General features: G+C 37.1%; 1 protein-coding gene across 2 annotated transcripts in view; it reads right to left on the bottom strand.

The window, feature by feature from the left end:
* The window catches only part of Pde8 (phosphodiesterase 8), a 464,293-nt gene that overhangs the window by 204,056 nt on the left and 243,413 nt on the right, over positions 1–16,824 (bottom strand). For both annotated transcript variants that reach the window (XM_090406572.1, XM_090406573.1), the window contains exon 7: positions 13,563–13,703. In XM_090406572.1, the coding sequence (XP_090262698.1) occupies positions 13,563–13,703 (141 nt within the window). The remainder of the gene's footprint in view (positions 1–13,562; positions 13,704–16,824) is intronic.

Genomic DNA, 16,824 nt, shown 5'->3' with positions numbered 1-16,824 from the left:
CTGTCCTGTTAGAATGTACATCCCTAACCCGCTGAGATGCTATAAATGTGAAAGATATGGACATGCCCAAACTGCCTGTCGTGGTTCTACTACCTGTGCCGATGTGGTAGTAAAGAACATGATAATAAATCTTGCTGTGAAAAAAAAGCTAAATGTGTCAACTGTCAGGGAGATCATCCAGCATACTCTCATGCATGTCAGAAATGGAAAGATGAAAAAGAGATACAAAAAATTAAAACAGAGCAAAACATATCAGGATGCAAAAAGAAAGATTGCCACCATTACACCTGTTCTACGATCCTCTTATGCTGAAAAAGTAACAATCAAAAAAGTGCCAACAGCAACTCAAACATGTATGTCTATTCCACCATTTGATAATTTCACCATACCTGAACTTTATGATCACAAGTGCTTCTCTGTTGAGCACATTAATCACAAGATCTATGGCCTTACTCCAGAGACAACTTCAAAAATGGTCCCATTCGATGAAAACTCACCTGTCAAAAAAATTATGGTGGAGACTTCACTCAAAGATAAACCACCAGACACTTGCACAGAAAAAATGGATACCTCGATACCCACTAAAAGCAAACTAAACATACCAACTGACCCTGACATTTGATGTTTTGAACACTCTACCAGAGGAAGAGATGGACACTGGCTTCCCTAAAACAGTGGATAGATATAAATCTGACAAAGGTAAACCCTCAACCTCTCAAAAAACAAAAAAGTCAATAAAATCAAGACAATAGGAAAATTTTTACAATGAAACTGTTGTGGGATCCATCAGAATATTGATGATATCAAGATGTTGTTGCAGAAACACAAACCTTTCTGCTTCTGTCTACAGGAAACTTACTTAAGACCCAATTAGGACTGTACCTTTAGCAATTTCACCATTGTACGTAAGGATAGAACTGGAAATGGTCCTGCTCTTGGAGGAGTAGCTATCAGTCATATTCCTTTCCACCAGGTCCAACTTAATACTTCTCTGGAAGCAGTAGTGATTCACTGCTCTGTGGGATTTCTTATTACAGTATGTTCAATTTATTTACTACCAAATGCTGAGTTAAATGAAACTGATCTTGATAACCTTATCTTGCAACTGCCTGAACCCATACTTTTGATGGGTAACTTTAACGGTCACAATACTCTATGGGGTAGTGCCAACACTAATAGACGGGGTCGAATCATTAAAAAAATTCTTGATAATAATAACCTTTCCCTTCTAAATAATAAACTCAATACTTTCTTCCATATGCCTACCTGCTCATATTCTGCAATTGATCTTACAGTCTGTTCCCCTTCCATTGTTCATGTGGAATGTTGAAGAGAACATATATGGAAGTGATCACTTTCCTGTTCTTTGTACAATGTCTTCACAGGAACCATGTTCACCCACACAGATACCTATATGGAAAATGGACCAGGCTGAATGGAACACTTTCTCTCATCTTGCAAAATTTAATGCTGATGCCATCAGTCAAACACCTATCAATGAAGCTGTAAAATATATAACAGAATGCATTGTCCAGGCAGCAACAACCTCCATCCCAAAAACATCATCTCAATTTCCAGTCTATCCAAAGCCTTGGTGGAACCCAGAATGTCAGGTAGCCAAAAAAGATCAACACAGAGCATGGATCATATTTCGTAGATACCCCACCACATCAAATTTAATAATTTTCTCAAGTGTGCTCAAGCCAAAGCACATTACATAAGATGTCAGAGTCAAAAACAACCATGGATCTAATTTACTACATCAATTAATCAAATGACCAGTCCAAAAATTGTATTGGATAAAATCCAGAAAATGAAAGGCAGACATAGCACACTGTTTGTTCACTTTAGACAATAATGGAAGTGTTCTTGCTGATCCCAAAGCTATTGCAGATACCTTGGGAGAAACTTTTGCTAAAATCTCAGCAACAGCTTCATATTCTCAGAAATTTTTAATACTGAAAGAACAGCAAGAGAAACAAAGGCTGAATTTTTCTACCAACATTCTTCAGCCATATAATCAGCCATTTGTCAAGGAGGAACTAAAAAGAGCTCTCCTACAATCTCACCCTAGTGCAGTAGGACCTGATGACATCCATTATGAAATGATAAAACATTTACCATCATCTACTATGGATCTTCTTCTCTTATTATACAATAAAATACTTGCAGAGGAAGCGTTTCCAAATTCTTGGCATAAGTCAATTGTCATTGCTATCCCAAAACCAGGAAAAGATCCAACACAAGCAAATAATTATCAATCCATTGCTCTGACCAGCTGTCTTTGTAAGATACTAGAGAAAATGGTTAATGCCAGACTTCTCTGGTATTTAGAAAGCAACTGTCTTCTCTCCAATACACAATGTGGTTTCCGTAGACATCGATCAACTTTAGACCATTTTGTTCGGTTAGAAACTTGTATAAGAGATGCATTTCTGAAGTGATAACATCATGTCTCAGTTTTTTTTGACATGGAAAAAAGCTTATGACACAGCCTGGAGATATGGCATATTAAAAGACCTCTATAACCTAGGTCTCAAAGGACACCTCCCTATATTTATTAAAAACTTTCTGTCCAAGTGAACTTTCCAAGTCAGAGTGGGAAGTACGCTATCTCGACCATATCATCAAGAACATAAGGACAGAGCCTTGGGTGTTCTCCAAGGCTCTGTCTTAAGTATGACACTTTTCGCTGTTAAAATTAACTCAATCACCGAACAGCTTCCTCCCACTGTAGACAATGCACTATATGTTGATGACTTCACAATTTACTGTCATTCACATAACATGAGGGTAATTGAAAGACAACTTCAGCCAGAAATTGATCATATCTCTCTCTGTGGGCTCTTAATAATGGGTTTAGGTTTTCAACAGAAAAAGGTGTCTGTGTACACTTCTGTCGAAAACGCACTCATCACCCAGATCCTGAACTAAGAATGGGACATACTGTTATTCCAGTAGCTATAGAAACCAAGTTCTTAGGACTCATCTTTGAAAGAAAACTCACATTTCTAGCACACATTCATCAACTAAGAGAAAAGTGCAAAAGAACTTTGAACCTCCTTCGCACTCTATCCACTACTGAGTCAGGTGCTGATCGAGCTTCATTGCTTCATCTTTATCGTGTACTTATACGTTCAAAGCTGAATAATGGGTCCCAAGTCTATGGTTTGGCAAGACAGAGTAACCTACGATGGTTGGATTCCATCCATCATCAGGGTATACGGACAGCTACTAGTGCCTTTCGCACCTCACCCACTCAAAGTCTCTATGTTGAAGCAAATGAACCGGCTCTATCACTTTGACGGACACAGTTGTCTCTTAATTACACCGTAAAAATAAAATTTCTCCCAGATCACCCTACATAGAATAGAATCTTCTCTCTTCATTGAAGCTCAATATTATTATTATTATTTCAGGCGACTCCAGGGAGTCCTTAGACTCATCGAGGGAGGCCCTAAACATCATGTCCACAAAACTATACGACATTCTCACAGCATCTATCATACTTTGCCTTGAACTCGCTCACCGTCATAGCACCCACAACAGACTCTGGCAGCTTATTCCACTCATTTACCACTCTAAAAGTAAAGAACCCATCTCTAACACCCCTGCTAACCACACTCTTGCCCAGCTTCCACAGGTGTCCCCTAGTTCTCCCACCACCAGTGCTGATCTCAAAAATATCCTCTGAATTAATCCTATAGAATCCCTTTAGCAATTTGAATGACTCAATCATATCTCCCCTTTTCTGCCTATCAACTAGTTTCTGCAACCCACAAATCTTCAACCTGTTCTCATATGGTTCATTCCATAGACCTGCTATCATCTTAGTCACTCGCCTCTGGATCCTCTCCACCTCTTCCCCATCAAGAAGGAACCGAGGTGACCAAATCTGGGCACAGTAGTCGAGATGAGGTCTTATCAAGGCTCGGTACAGAGGTACAATAACTTGCTTGTCTCTGCTCGTCAAGGTATTTTTCAACAACCAAGTGAGTTGATGAGCTGATTTAGCTACTTTTGCAATGTGCCCCCTAAACTTCATCTCCCTATCCACCAACACTCCCAAGTCCCTGGCCTCATCAATCTCCTGGAGTATAGTTCCACCAATGTGGTATACTGCTGCTAATCTTTTCACCCCAAAATGCATAAACTTACATTTTGTCACATTAAATTGACATCCATTCTCCTTAGCCCAGAACTCCAATCTATCCAAGTCATCCTGCAAGACTTTGACATCTTCTGCATTCACTATCGCCCTACCCAACTTTGCATCATCAGCGAACAAATGAACTGTTCCACTTAGATCCTTCCCTATCCTTCCCTATAATGAACAGATTAAACAGCAGTGGTCCAAGAAGAGAACCCTGTGGCACACCACTAGTCACAGGCCGTCTTTTGGACTCTACTCCTGAATAAACTACTCTGATATCTCTCCATCAACCACCCACCTATCCATATCACACACATCAAACTGCTACACATCCTTTGGTATCCGTATTAAAGAAACTGTGCAAGCTGTTAGTATAAATGTTGATAACATTAGCTACACTAAACATAACAGCATTCCTCCATGGCAGGTTTGCACACCATCCTGCAACCTCTCACTTTGTCAGCTACAGAAATCTTATACCCCATCATCCATTTACCTGCAATTGTTTAATGCACACAGAGCAGCACATGCTGATTTCTTACCTATCTATACTGGTGGTTCAAAAACTAACACTTCTGTTGCTGTGCTGCTGACATTATTATCTCAAATCAGATCCCACCAGAATGCAGTAATTATACACCAGAGTTACATGCCATTCAGCTTGCACTTGTGCATATAAAAGAAAACTGCTACCAAAAGTGTATAATTTATACACATTCATTGAGCTCTTTACAGACTATCACCTCTCCTATGTATAATCCGCATCCAGTACTTTATGAGGTGCTACACCTGCTTCACAAAATGAAAATCCTTAATTTCAATGTTCAATTCTGCTGGATTCCCAGCCACATCAGAATCAAAGGAAATGAGGCAGCAGATGCAGTTGCTAAATCAGCTCATACCTTCTCCACATACTGTTTGACAGTTCCATAAACAGACTACAGACAACTTATAAGATCAAAGCTAATTATCAGTGGGAGTTAACATGGCAAGAAGCATCAACAAACAAATTATATAACATTAAACCTGAAATTAAACACTGGCATTCTAGTCAATGTACAAAGAGAAGGAAGAAAGTTGTCCTTGCTAGGCTCCGCATAGGTCACAGTCACCTTATGCATTCTCATTTACTGAGAGGTGATGAACCTCCCATATGTGAAAAATGCAACACACATCTCACTATTCATCATATTCTGGTAGATTGTCAAAAATTTACACGAGAGAGGAATGAAATTTTCACCTATCTAACCAAGCCATATACACTCAGGGAAATGCTAGCAGACTCAGGCAAATTGCATGATGTTTTTAATTTTTTAGAAAGAATTTGTACAAACACATTTAACCATAAATTTGTTTATATGTAAATAATTTTTTGCTTAACTTTGATACATACATATTATTCATTAGGTTAAATCTGACCAATTATGTATTACTATAGGCCTTGATCCTGTATATTTATATCACACTGCTGTAATTTTGTTAATATGTAAATACCATAATGCTAAACTTAAAATTTCTGCATCAATGCTGTATAATAATTCCTTTCTGACTCTTTAAGTATTAGTATAATAATGTTTGTTGTAATCTTACTAGATATAGACACTGCTTTCCTTGACTTATTTTGTATATACATATGTTAACCTATAGTTATCTATTATGATTACCTAATACTTATGATTATTATAAGTTAGAAAAACCTGGGTTTTTCTAACTTATTCTACTAAACTACCTACCCCCCCCACACACACACACTCTGCAGTTTTCGACATCGCAGACTGAGGAAAAGCCACAACACCCAGAAAAAGGTATGTGCAATTTTCTGTTCCTTAGGCTACATATACTTTTTAGTACATCTACACTCATAATGCCCTAAGAATCCATGAGTAAATAGCCAATGACATTTAAACAGGGGTACTCCTAAACTGAAGCAGGCAAAATAGCTGTAATCATAATAGTTTATAAAGAGGAGTAACATGGGAGTTTTCCCAGAAATAATATACACTATAGTTATCTATTTATGTACCGCTGAAATCTTTGCAGTAATTTTGTTTATATGTAGATACTGCATCACTTAACATACATTTTGTGTATGCATCTTACTTACTACTTTAATTTTTGAATAATCATGTAGTGCTGTAGGATCTTACCTATTTGTGTACTTTCTAGCAATTCTGTTTATATGTATTGCTAAATTCTGTTTCTACTGCATTGCTAAATTTAATTTTCATCCATGCATATTGTATAGTAATCCCGTTTTGCCTATTTTTGTACTGCTATAAAGGCATCTATTATAATTTTACATATATGTAGATATTGCATTCCTTGGCTTAGTGTTTCATATATTATGTATTAACTTATATTGTTAACACTACTGTAATAACCTCTGACCTTGTGTCTTGCTGTGCCCTCTGCAACAGTTCTGTTTACCTAGAGATGCTGCTTTGTGAAACTAGATTCTTGTAGAGACATATTGTTTACAATTTTCTGTAAATGCTAATGTTGTAACCTTTAGTATGGCACAGTATGACCTTTGTAGTTTTTGTGCCAAATAAACTATAAACCAACCAACCAACTCTTTAGGCCCTTACCCACCTTTACTTCCTGAATTGATGACCATATTCATTATTTCTGCTCGAGAGTCTAGATTCTCACTTGGTCATTCTCATACTCACTCACCTCATGGGTGCCTTCCCACAAACTCCCCTGGTTCCTTAAAAAAGGGAGGGGAGGGAGCTATCGATGACAGTAATGTCCATACCAAGTAGAGATTCAAGAGGGAAATAGTGCCAGTGGATTTGAGGCAGTATGGTATGAAATACTTGGTCGGATGTTGTTATAGACCTGGTAATGTGGATGGTAGTGACTATGAAATGTATAATCAAATTAGCCAACCAATAAGAAAAGAGTGATCATTATGGGTGATTTTAAGTATGACAATATATACTGGAATGATGAGATAGGAAATGGAAGTAAAGAAAATGAGTTTCTTGAGTTTTTGAGGGATAATTACCTCAGACAGTATGTAACAGAGGGCATGCAAGGATTGAGGATCTTGGATTTGATCATCTCATCAGAGGATGTAATTATAAATGAGGTGTCAAATCACCCACAAATTGGTGAGAGTGACCATGAGGTCATTACCTGGGTGGCTACAAGCAGTGTGAGGACCTCTGTGAGAAAAGGGTATATGTGGACCTACAAGGGGATGATTATGAAGAACTCAAGAGACAGCTTGAAGGTATAGCATGGAATGAGGAGTTAGCTGAAAAAGAGATCAATGTAGCTTGGGGGATTTTCAAAAACTATCTAGTAGATGCAATGTCTAAATGTATTCCAAGGGTGAGAAGGTTAAATAAGATAGGTGTGAAATGGATGAATAAAGAGATTAAGCATGTGATACAGAGAAAGGGGACATTATGGAGGCAGCATAAGAGAAGTGGTAATAGCCAATTCCATGAGGTTAACAAAGACCAGGCAAGGTGGGTAACTTGGTTGGTAAGGGTAGCAAAAGTGAGGTATGAACAGTAGTTAGTGAATGAAGTCAAAAAGAATGTAGCCAGCAAAAGAAAGAGTGATTATGGAAGGATAACCCTCATTGAAGAAAATGATATAAAGACAGCTGTTGAGGAATGTGTAGTGGAGATACTTAATGAGCAATTCATAAAGGTCTTTCAATATTATGAATATGACTTCACAGAGAGATTGAGAGCAACTGATGAAGGGGAGGAGAGACTGGCTGTAAGTGAGCAAGAAGTGTATGGGGAGTTGAACAAACTAGATGTTAATAAGACTGTGGGACATGATAATATATCACCACTTAATCTGAAGGAATGTGCCAGGGAGTTGACACCTGCCTTGACATATTTTTTTTAATATGAGTCTTGCACTGGGTCAAGTTCCTAAGGAGTGGAAGGAGGGAAAGACTGTGCTGCTTCATAAGGGAGGCGATAGTACTCAAGCATCAAACTATAGGCCTATCTGTGTGTCAGGTTGTGGTTAAGTTGTTGGAGAAGCTTGTGAGAACTAGGATCCAGAATTGGGTTGACAACAATGGTGTTATCGTTAATGGACATAATGAATTTGCTAAAGGGAAGTCATGTTTTAGTTCTTAAATCTACTTACTTATTACAATAAAGTGACAGCTTCCTTGGACAGAGGAGAAGAATACACAATAATATACTTAGATTTCGTAAAGGCTTTTGATAGATTATCACATGATAAGTTGATAGTCAAACTAGAGCGGATGGGTTGGATATTAGATTAGTGCACTGGATTGGAGACTGGCTATCTGATAGGTATCAACAAGTTGTGAATGGGGAGGCGATATTCAGGAAAAGGAAAGTCACTAGTTGCATGCCTCAGGAGTCTCTTTTAGGGCTGTTTAACTTGTATATTAATGATCAAACATTTGGATGGAGATATTCAGTTGATTGCAGATGATGCAAAGTTGGGACGAACCATGAAGAGTAGAGAAGATGTGGCCTTACAAGAAGACTTGAAAAAAATTGAGTGATTGGGCACGGAAATTGGAAATGCGAGTTCAATGTTGCAAAATGTAAGGTTTTAAAATTTGGGAAACAAAGATGGGATGTAGAATTTATGCTTAGTGAGGATATATTGTAGGAGGTGGAGGAAATAAGAGATCTTTTGGTGATAGTGGATAAGGATCTGAATCTGCATAGGGGACACAATGCCAAAATTGTGAAGACAACACAAAGTCATCTGGGAATGATGCAGAAGTTACTGACTTGTAGAAGTAGGGAGATTCTTTCCATTGCATAAGGCTTTGATTAGGCCACACATGGACCACTGTGCCCAGATTTGGTCACCTGGTTTTCAGAAAGATGAAGAGATGTTAGAAAGGGTCCAGAGGTGACTTACTAAGGTAGTTTCTAACCTCTGGAATGTCGAATATGAGGAAAGATTGAGAAGATGCAATTTGCAGAGTCTGGTGAATAGGAGGAAGAGGGGAGATATGATAGAAACCCACAAGTTAGTAAGGGGTTGTTATAGGATCAATGTTGGAGAAATTCTACAGAAAAAAGTGGGAGATCAAGGGAGAACCAGAGGTCATCCCTGGGAACTGTATAAAGAGGGTGTGAGTAGGGAAGTGAGAAGCAGGTTTTTTTCATGCAGAGTTGTGAATTATTGGAATGCCTTGCCTGAGAGTGTGGTGTCTGCAGAAAATTTGAGTGTTTAAAGCATGGTATGATGAGCTGTGTGTATGATAAAAGGACCTCCTAGATGAGTCTTTGATTGCATGGGGTCTTGGATAATAATAATAATAATAACTGTTTAAGTTTTCCTGAATTTGCACTTCAGAATCTTGTTTGACAAATCTCTCTCCAGACAGCTAACATCAAATTCATTTAGATGCAGCTCATCAGCATTATACAAATCCTTCTTTGTTGCCAAACATACACCACAGCCCCACAAATCCTATGTATTGATGCAAGGGAATTATTTTCTATAGTCACTGCATAGCGGTAACAAGGATAGGGCTGATTAAAGACTCAGAAATGAATTACTGAATTTGTCAGTGGGTATCAGAAATAAGAGGGAGAAGAGATCATGAATTTATTATGAAAGATGAATTGATCAAATTCATTCACCTGAGAACTGTTGAAAAAAGTGAAATGTGGATGAAAATGATATTCCAATAGGAAGAGATGGAAGAGGAACGTTTTAGATGAGGATAGAAAGATCCAGAAGGATGCAGGAGGACTGCTGATGATAACTGCTGTTATCATCAGCAAATAAGAAATGCTGATCATTATGAGTAATTTTAATTATGAAAATACAGAATGGAATGAACAGATTGCATGTGAAGCAAAGAAAATTAATTTCTTCAGTTTTTGAAGAATAACTAACATCAATAGTACTGCAGAGGGTATTACTAGGATCAAGAGTTCTAAAAATGATGATTTCATCAGAGGATGTTATTCTAAATGAGGCATCAAAATCTGCCTCCAGTTTGTGTGAGCCACCATGAGGTAATCATGCTTGAATGATGGCCAACCATATCAGGACTTCTGTCAAGAAAGTGTGTGTGTGTGTGTGTGTGTGTGTGTGTGTGTGTGTGTGTGTGTGTGTGTGTGTGTGTGTGTGTGTGTGTGTGTGTGTGTGTGTGTGTAAGGATATACAAGGCCATGAGACAGTCTAAAGCTGCAGTATGGAATGAGGAGTGGGATAAAAAGGAGATCAATGCTGCTTGGATGTTAGTCAAGAACAATTTAACACCTGCAATATCTGAATGTATAACAAAGGTCAGGAGGTTAAATAAGGTAGGTATAATAAGGGTGAGTGAAAAGATGAAGCATGTAATCTAGAAGAAGAAGAAAGCATTATGGTGGCAGAACAAGGTGAAGAGTAAGTAATCAATCATATAAAAAGTACAAAAAGTAGACTAGAGAGGTGATGATTCAGTTGATAAAGACAGCAAATTAACAGCAAAAATTAGCCAATCAAGTTAAGAAAATTAACAGAGAAATCTTTTAGTACGTGGCTAACAGAAAAAACAATGATTATAAGAATAGGATGTTATTAGATGATGAGCATAGCACAATAGCAAGTACAACCACTGCAATGGATACAGTTGAGATATTAAATATTAAATAAGCAATTCAGAAAAGTATTTCATCCTCATGCAGGAGATCATGCAGACCATGATATCACACACGAGGCTCAATATTCCATCCTCATGCAGGAGATCATGCAGACCTTGATATCACACATGAGGCTCAATATTCCAAAGTTGCGAATGGAGAGGGAGGGACTAATGATAAGCAAGGAAGAGGTATATGAGGAATTAAGTAAACTAGATGTGGGAATTAAATAAAACTGATAACATATCACCATGCATTATAAAAGAATGTTCTACAAAGGAAACCTGCATTAGTAGAGTAATCTAAGAGATTTTTCCATTATCCGTCATTATAATGAATAAAATAACCTGAGGGATAACTGATGACCCAATTACCAGCTATTAAATGTGGACCATAAGATGGCTATTGGATTGTCAGTAGTCTATGCCTTGGAAATGTCAAGTGAAATAGTATTATTATTAGTCAGGCCTCCATGGAGTCAAGAGACTCATTGTGGGAGGTCTTTCTTAGGAAACACAGTCTATCATACCACTCCTTGAACTCAGTGACCGTTCCTGCTCCCACCACTCTCTCAAGATATGGGTTTAGGTATAGATAGATAGGTAGGTAGGTAGGTATAGGTTTAGATTTGTTATAATTAGTATAGTAGTATAATAGCATAGATAGTTATAATTACCATACATTCTGTAGTCAGTTTTTTTTTAACTAATTAATATTTTGTTTAAGTTCGTTGAATTTTAGACAGTGCCAATCTACATATCGTGCAAGTATTTCACACATTTTTATTGTTGAATCTCCTGGTTTATTTTCTTCTACTTGATACTCTGGATAATAAGACAAAAAATCTATTCTAAATAAAGTCACATGTAAGTAATAAAAAAGTATAATAATAAATCCACATTTAGTTGTTATTTATTTACAAGACAATGGGCCCCTTTCAGTTTTGGGAGTTGGGTCAAATGGTTGGAATAAATAGATATCAGGCTGAAAGATCAGATCAATGCTAAATTAATAAGTAAAGAATTTATTAACAAACACTGCTATCAATTTTTGGACTTGTCCAGTGTTAGGTTGGGGTTCACTGTTTGTTCAGGTAATCAGTAAAACTGCATTTAATGAACACAAATGATCATTTCTGAAATGGTAATTCGGAATTTGAAAAAGTCATTTAACTGGGAGGTCAGATATAAATAAGCCAAATATCATGTAATCTTTATTTAAAAATTAATAATTAAATGGGTTTTCATGGTGATGAGGATATGTTGGAAAGAGTCCAGAGAAGATTTACAAAGGTGGTCAATAGTCTTTGGAATGTGGAGTACAAGGACCAATTGAGAGACTGTTAGTTGCAGAGTCTTGTGAATAGGAGGAAGAAAGGGGGGGGGATATAATTGAGACATATAAGCTAGTCGGGGATTGTTATTAGGGTGAGATTTTTCACAGAATGGAGAGGGGAATAGAACAAGAAGCCATTGCTGGAAACTGTATAAGGAGGGTGTGGAGAGAAGTGAAGAGGAGGTTCTTTACATAGAGAGTGGAATGCATTGTGTGTTGCCTAAGTGTGTTGTGAATGTAGACACCTTGAATCAGTTGAAAGCACGGTTGGATGAGCACTGTGTGCAACAATGTGTACCTACCATGATGAGTCTCCGACTCCATGGAGGTCAGATGTTAATAATAATAATAAAGAGAATTTCGGAGCCATAATTGGTTATGAAAAATCCTTAGATAAAATAAACTGACAAAAATAGTTCAAAATACTTAATTTAAATATACCAAACAAACCACAAAACCCATTTATAATTTTTCTGGATCCTCTTCACCTCCTCCTCATTCCCAAGGAACCCAGGTCACGAGATCTGTGATCGTCGTGGTGTTCTTCATTTACCAAGTACTCCGAAAAGCTGCTTTAGCCACTTTTCCAATATGCCCTCTAAATTTCAACTCGCTATCCATTATTACCACCAATTCTGTGGGTTTATCAACTTCATGGAGTACAGTTCCATTAATATGTACACAGCTGGTAATCTTTTCACCTTAAAATGCATCAAATGCTTCACCAACTTTATATCCTTCCCCATGTGCTGCAATTTATTGATTAGAATTCCATATGACATCCTGTCAAAAATCTTTACTAAGTCCAGAATTATCACCTAAAATCCATTCATTAGCTTTATCCAACTCACTTGCCACTGTATTATAAAAGGTGAGCAAGTTATTTAGGCATAACCCACCCTTCATAAAAACCCAATTTCACCCTCCATATAGCATCTCATGTTCCTGTCTATCTATTCAGGATTTTGCTCTTAACCAACTTCTCCAACACCTTGACCACAACTTCTGAGATACTGATTGGTCAGTAATTTGCTACATCAGTCCTGCCTTTCACGCTCATTGAGCTTATTTGCTTATGCATACTATCCACATCATCCTTTGCATTTTCTGGTTTAGCAACCAATTGTATATTTTGTCTCCTGTTGGCTTCTACCTCACACCAGAGCACTTCAAATGTGCTATTTTCACTGACCTGCAACTAAACCAAATGGATAATAGCAGAGTATATGTAAATACAGGAACTCATAGGAAAATCAGCTAGAGCACACATAATTTACAGACAAAAAAATACTATCAACAGATAGCAGATGGCATTGTTTGTGCATGTGTGTGATGGATAGTGACATTGTGTGTACATGAGATTGAGTAGTGTAGACAGTGGATTGTATGGAGTGGAGTAACCTGCCACAGTCCTTGGAGATGTCACATAATAATACATATATAATTACTCTCTAAGCAGATTAACTTACTTTTCCCTTTTTCATCTGCATGCCAATAACTTCTACTATATCACTTTTTAAGGGCTCAGCTTTATAGAGATCTTGTGCACTTCTTCCAACTATATCATCTCCTGAAAGACCCAACAACTTTTCAGAAGCACGATTTGCAAACTGTAAAAAAAAAAGATGAATGTTCTATCAGTCAGTAATACATACTTTGCTCTAAATTTTTGAAAATAATTCTCTCTCAAAAAAAAAAAAAGAAAAAAAAAAGTCAATTGCATATTTCAATGTCATGATATGACATAAATATTGATCTAATATGGAGTTATATTGTTTCATTTTTATATCAACTAAAAAAATATATCTCTGATATTAATTATTCATACTAATGCATCGCTAATAGATTTGATTATTATTATTATTATTATAAAAAACCTCCTAAATATGTTCACTGTCTCTGTGCTCACCACCTCTCAAGCAATGCGTTCCAATCGCTCACCATTCTCCATGCAAAAAACCTGATCCTCACCCCCCCCCCTTGCTCACACTCTCTTTCTCCTTATACAGCTTACAGGGATGACCTCTTTTCTCTTCCTCTCTTCACCCATTCTATGCAAAACCTCCCCAACATTAATCTGGTGATAACCAGATTAATCAGATATTATCTGATGATAATATCATCAGATATTATCATCTGATAATATCAGATGATATTATCCAATCAGATGATGTTATTATCTGATGAGATGATCAGATATCATCATCTGAGATGATCAAATCCAATACTCTTGATCCTCATGTATCCTCTGTTATGTACTGCCTAAGGTAACTGTTTTTCAAAAATTCCAGAAATTAATTTTCTTTGCCTCCAGATGTTGACTCTTGATCCCAGTCTATATTACCATAATTAAAGTCACCGATAATGATCACTCATTTCTTGCTAGTAAGACTAATTGCCAGTACATTTCCTTCTCATTATCTTCCATATTACCAGGCCTACTGTGCCCACTATTTGCACCTTGCAAATCCACCTTAGATGGGCACAACTCATCTGCTACCATCAACAGTACTCCTCCTCCCTTTCTTTCCTGTCTGTCTTCAAAAAATATCATATTCATTAATTTCTATTCCTGTCAGGATGTCATTGTCATCTAACCACTTCTCGCTTATACCAACAATTTTGGGGAAAATAATCTCAAGCAATGCAACAATTTTGTTCCCCTTATTTCAAATACTTCTAGTGTTAGTAAATAAACATAAGAAATCATTTCTGGTTCTACAAATCCTACAAATCCTACAAACATCACTTCTCTGATGTGAATTTTCAATAACTTCCTCAATCCCTTCCTCTATATTACCACCAATTCTACAACTTTCCTCACACCTAAACTCTCCCCTCGCTGTCCACCCTGAATTTCCCCCATTTCCTTGTTTGTGTTGTGCTTCCACTCTCTCATTTATTTCATTCACCCCTTTCATTTGCAAGCAAGCAAATATCTCTCCCTATCCTGCTTTTTTGCTCTTTCATATCACCTTGCACCACCTCAGATCTATTCATTACAGCCATTACCTCTCCTGCCAGCAACAATCTCTCCAGCCGACTCACACCAACATTTAAATACAGCCCATCTTCTTTATGCAGTTCCATTCATTCCTCAAATTCATCCACACATTCACAAAATGCACTCCTTTCTCCTCACATAACTGCACTAACATATTATTCATAATCTTCGTTCACCTCATCAATTCATCAACTAACATACCTTGGAAACACACCGATTACCTTTCCTACCACACTGTTATCTTTTACTCTCCTTAATAATCTCCTTATATCCTATTTGACATTTTTCTTGTTCCCATCCAAATCATTTCCCTACTACAACCACAGCTCTTTTCCTCTCTTATTCCTCATGTCCAATGCTTCAATCACTCTGCTCATTCTACCACCAGGAAAAACCTTATGCACCTTCTCATTCACCACACCTCTAAGAATGGAATCTCCATAGAGAGCCACTCTCGAATCATTCATTACATCTTTCACATCGCTATCTTTCCTTCCCCTCTTTTTAACTCTTCCATGTATGTCTGTAATTCTTTTCATTTCATTTCGCAGGCACTTCATTTCTTGCCTCATCATCTTCAACTATGCTTTTATGTTCAGATCCAATATATGATAACAAAAAGATTCATGTCTGAGATTTTCATGTAGTTTCATATTATGTCTTTGGCTATTTTTGGTTGTGTAGCAGACCTCGCATTGATGTTCTGACAAGGATATCCAAGGATAATTAATTGGCTCATGTATCTTCTCCTGAGCTACATTCTGACTTGCAGCGGAAGCTGTTGATCATGCATTTTATGAATACATGGTGTAATAGCAGTAAACCAGGATGTATCCCAAGACATCATTATCATGGAACTACTACTATCTTGATGTGTAGAACTGGAAAAAGGCAAAACTGCAGCTCCAGGTATTGCCACCCGAGAAAAAAATGCAAATCACAGGAAATAACGTCCACATCAAGTTGTAAATGGCGGGGAAACAATATCTCGTAAGAATAGGCCTTAAGACGGGACCAACGGAAAATGACGTAAATGGCAGGAAAATGTAAATTGCGGTTTTACTGTATATATTTGAATGAGAATCAGAAATCTCACTTAATGGATAATCAGTATCTGACAGCTCTGACATTTCTTCACTTATGAACGACTTTATTGGCTTGTTAGTATCTTCTGGTGTCTCTATTTCATTTATTCTCGATGATATATTGGTTTTTATGCCTTTGCTGTTAGAACCGCCGGAAGTTTTTTTGATGATAATCTAAAATATCCCAGAGCATGTGGCGGTGAATTTGAGCTGTGCAGAAGAAAGTCATTTTTTATCAGTGAATAGTCCATTTTTCCCCCCCGTTTTTTCTACGTTTTTAAGTGCTAAATTGTTTCTCTGAATACGAGTGTACTTCAGTGGTTGTTTTTTGGAAGTTAGTTGCTGTCGCGATATAATATGTTTTGGTTACCATCAGAATCGAATGCATAATGGTGGAAGACAAAACGAAGCTAAGTTTACTGTATTTAGTTACATTTTATTTTATTTTATTTAATTATATTTAGTGTACTTAAATGTTTTATTTTGCTTGTAATTGTTTGTACTTTTTTTCTTATTTATTTAATGGAATTTATTAATTGAATAATTAACGATTACGCTACTTGGCAGTAAGGAATGATGGCGGATTCAGCTGCAGTCACAAGTGGCGTATCACCAAGTCCTCTGCCATTTAAGAACTCTATT

This window comes from Typopeltis vanoorti, chromosome 16 (genome assembly GCF_054136105.1).
Source record: "Typopeltis vanoorti isolate ZY-2024b chromosome 16, IOZ_Tvanoo_1.0, whole genome shotgun sequence".
Taxonomy (NCBI): domain Eukaryota; kingdom Metazoa; phylum Arthropoda; class Arachnida; order Uropygi; family Thelyphonidae; genus Typopeltis; species Typopeltis vanoorti.
Note: the sequence above shows the minus strand (reverse complement) of the source record. Positions and strands in the feature narration are given on the sequence as shown.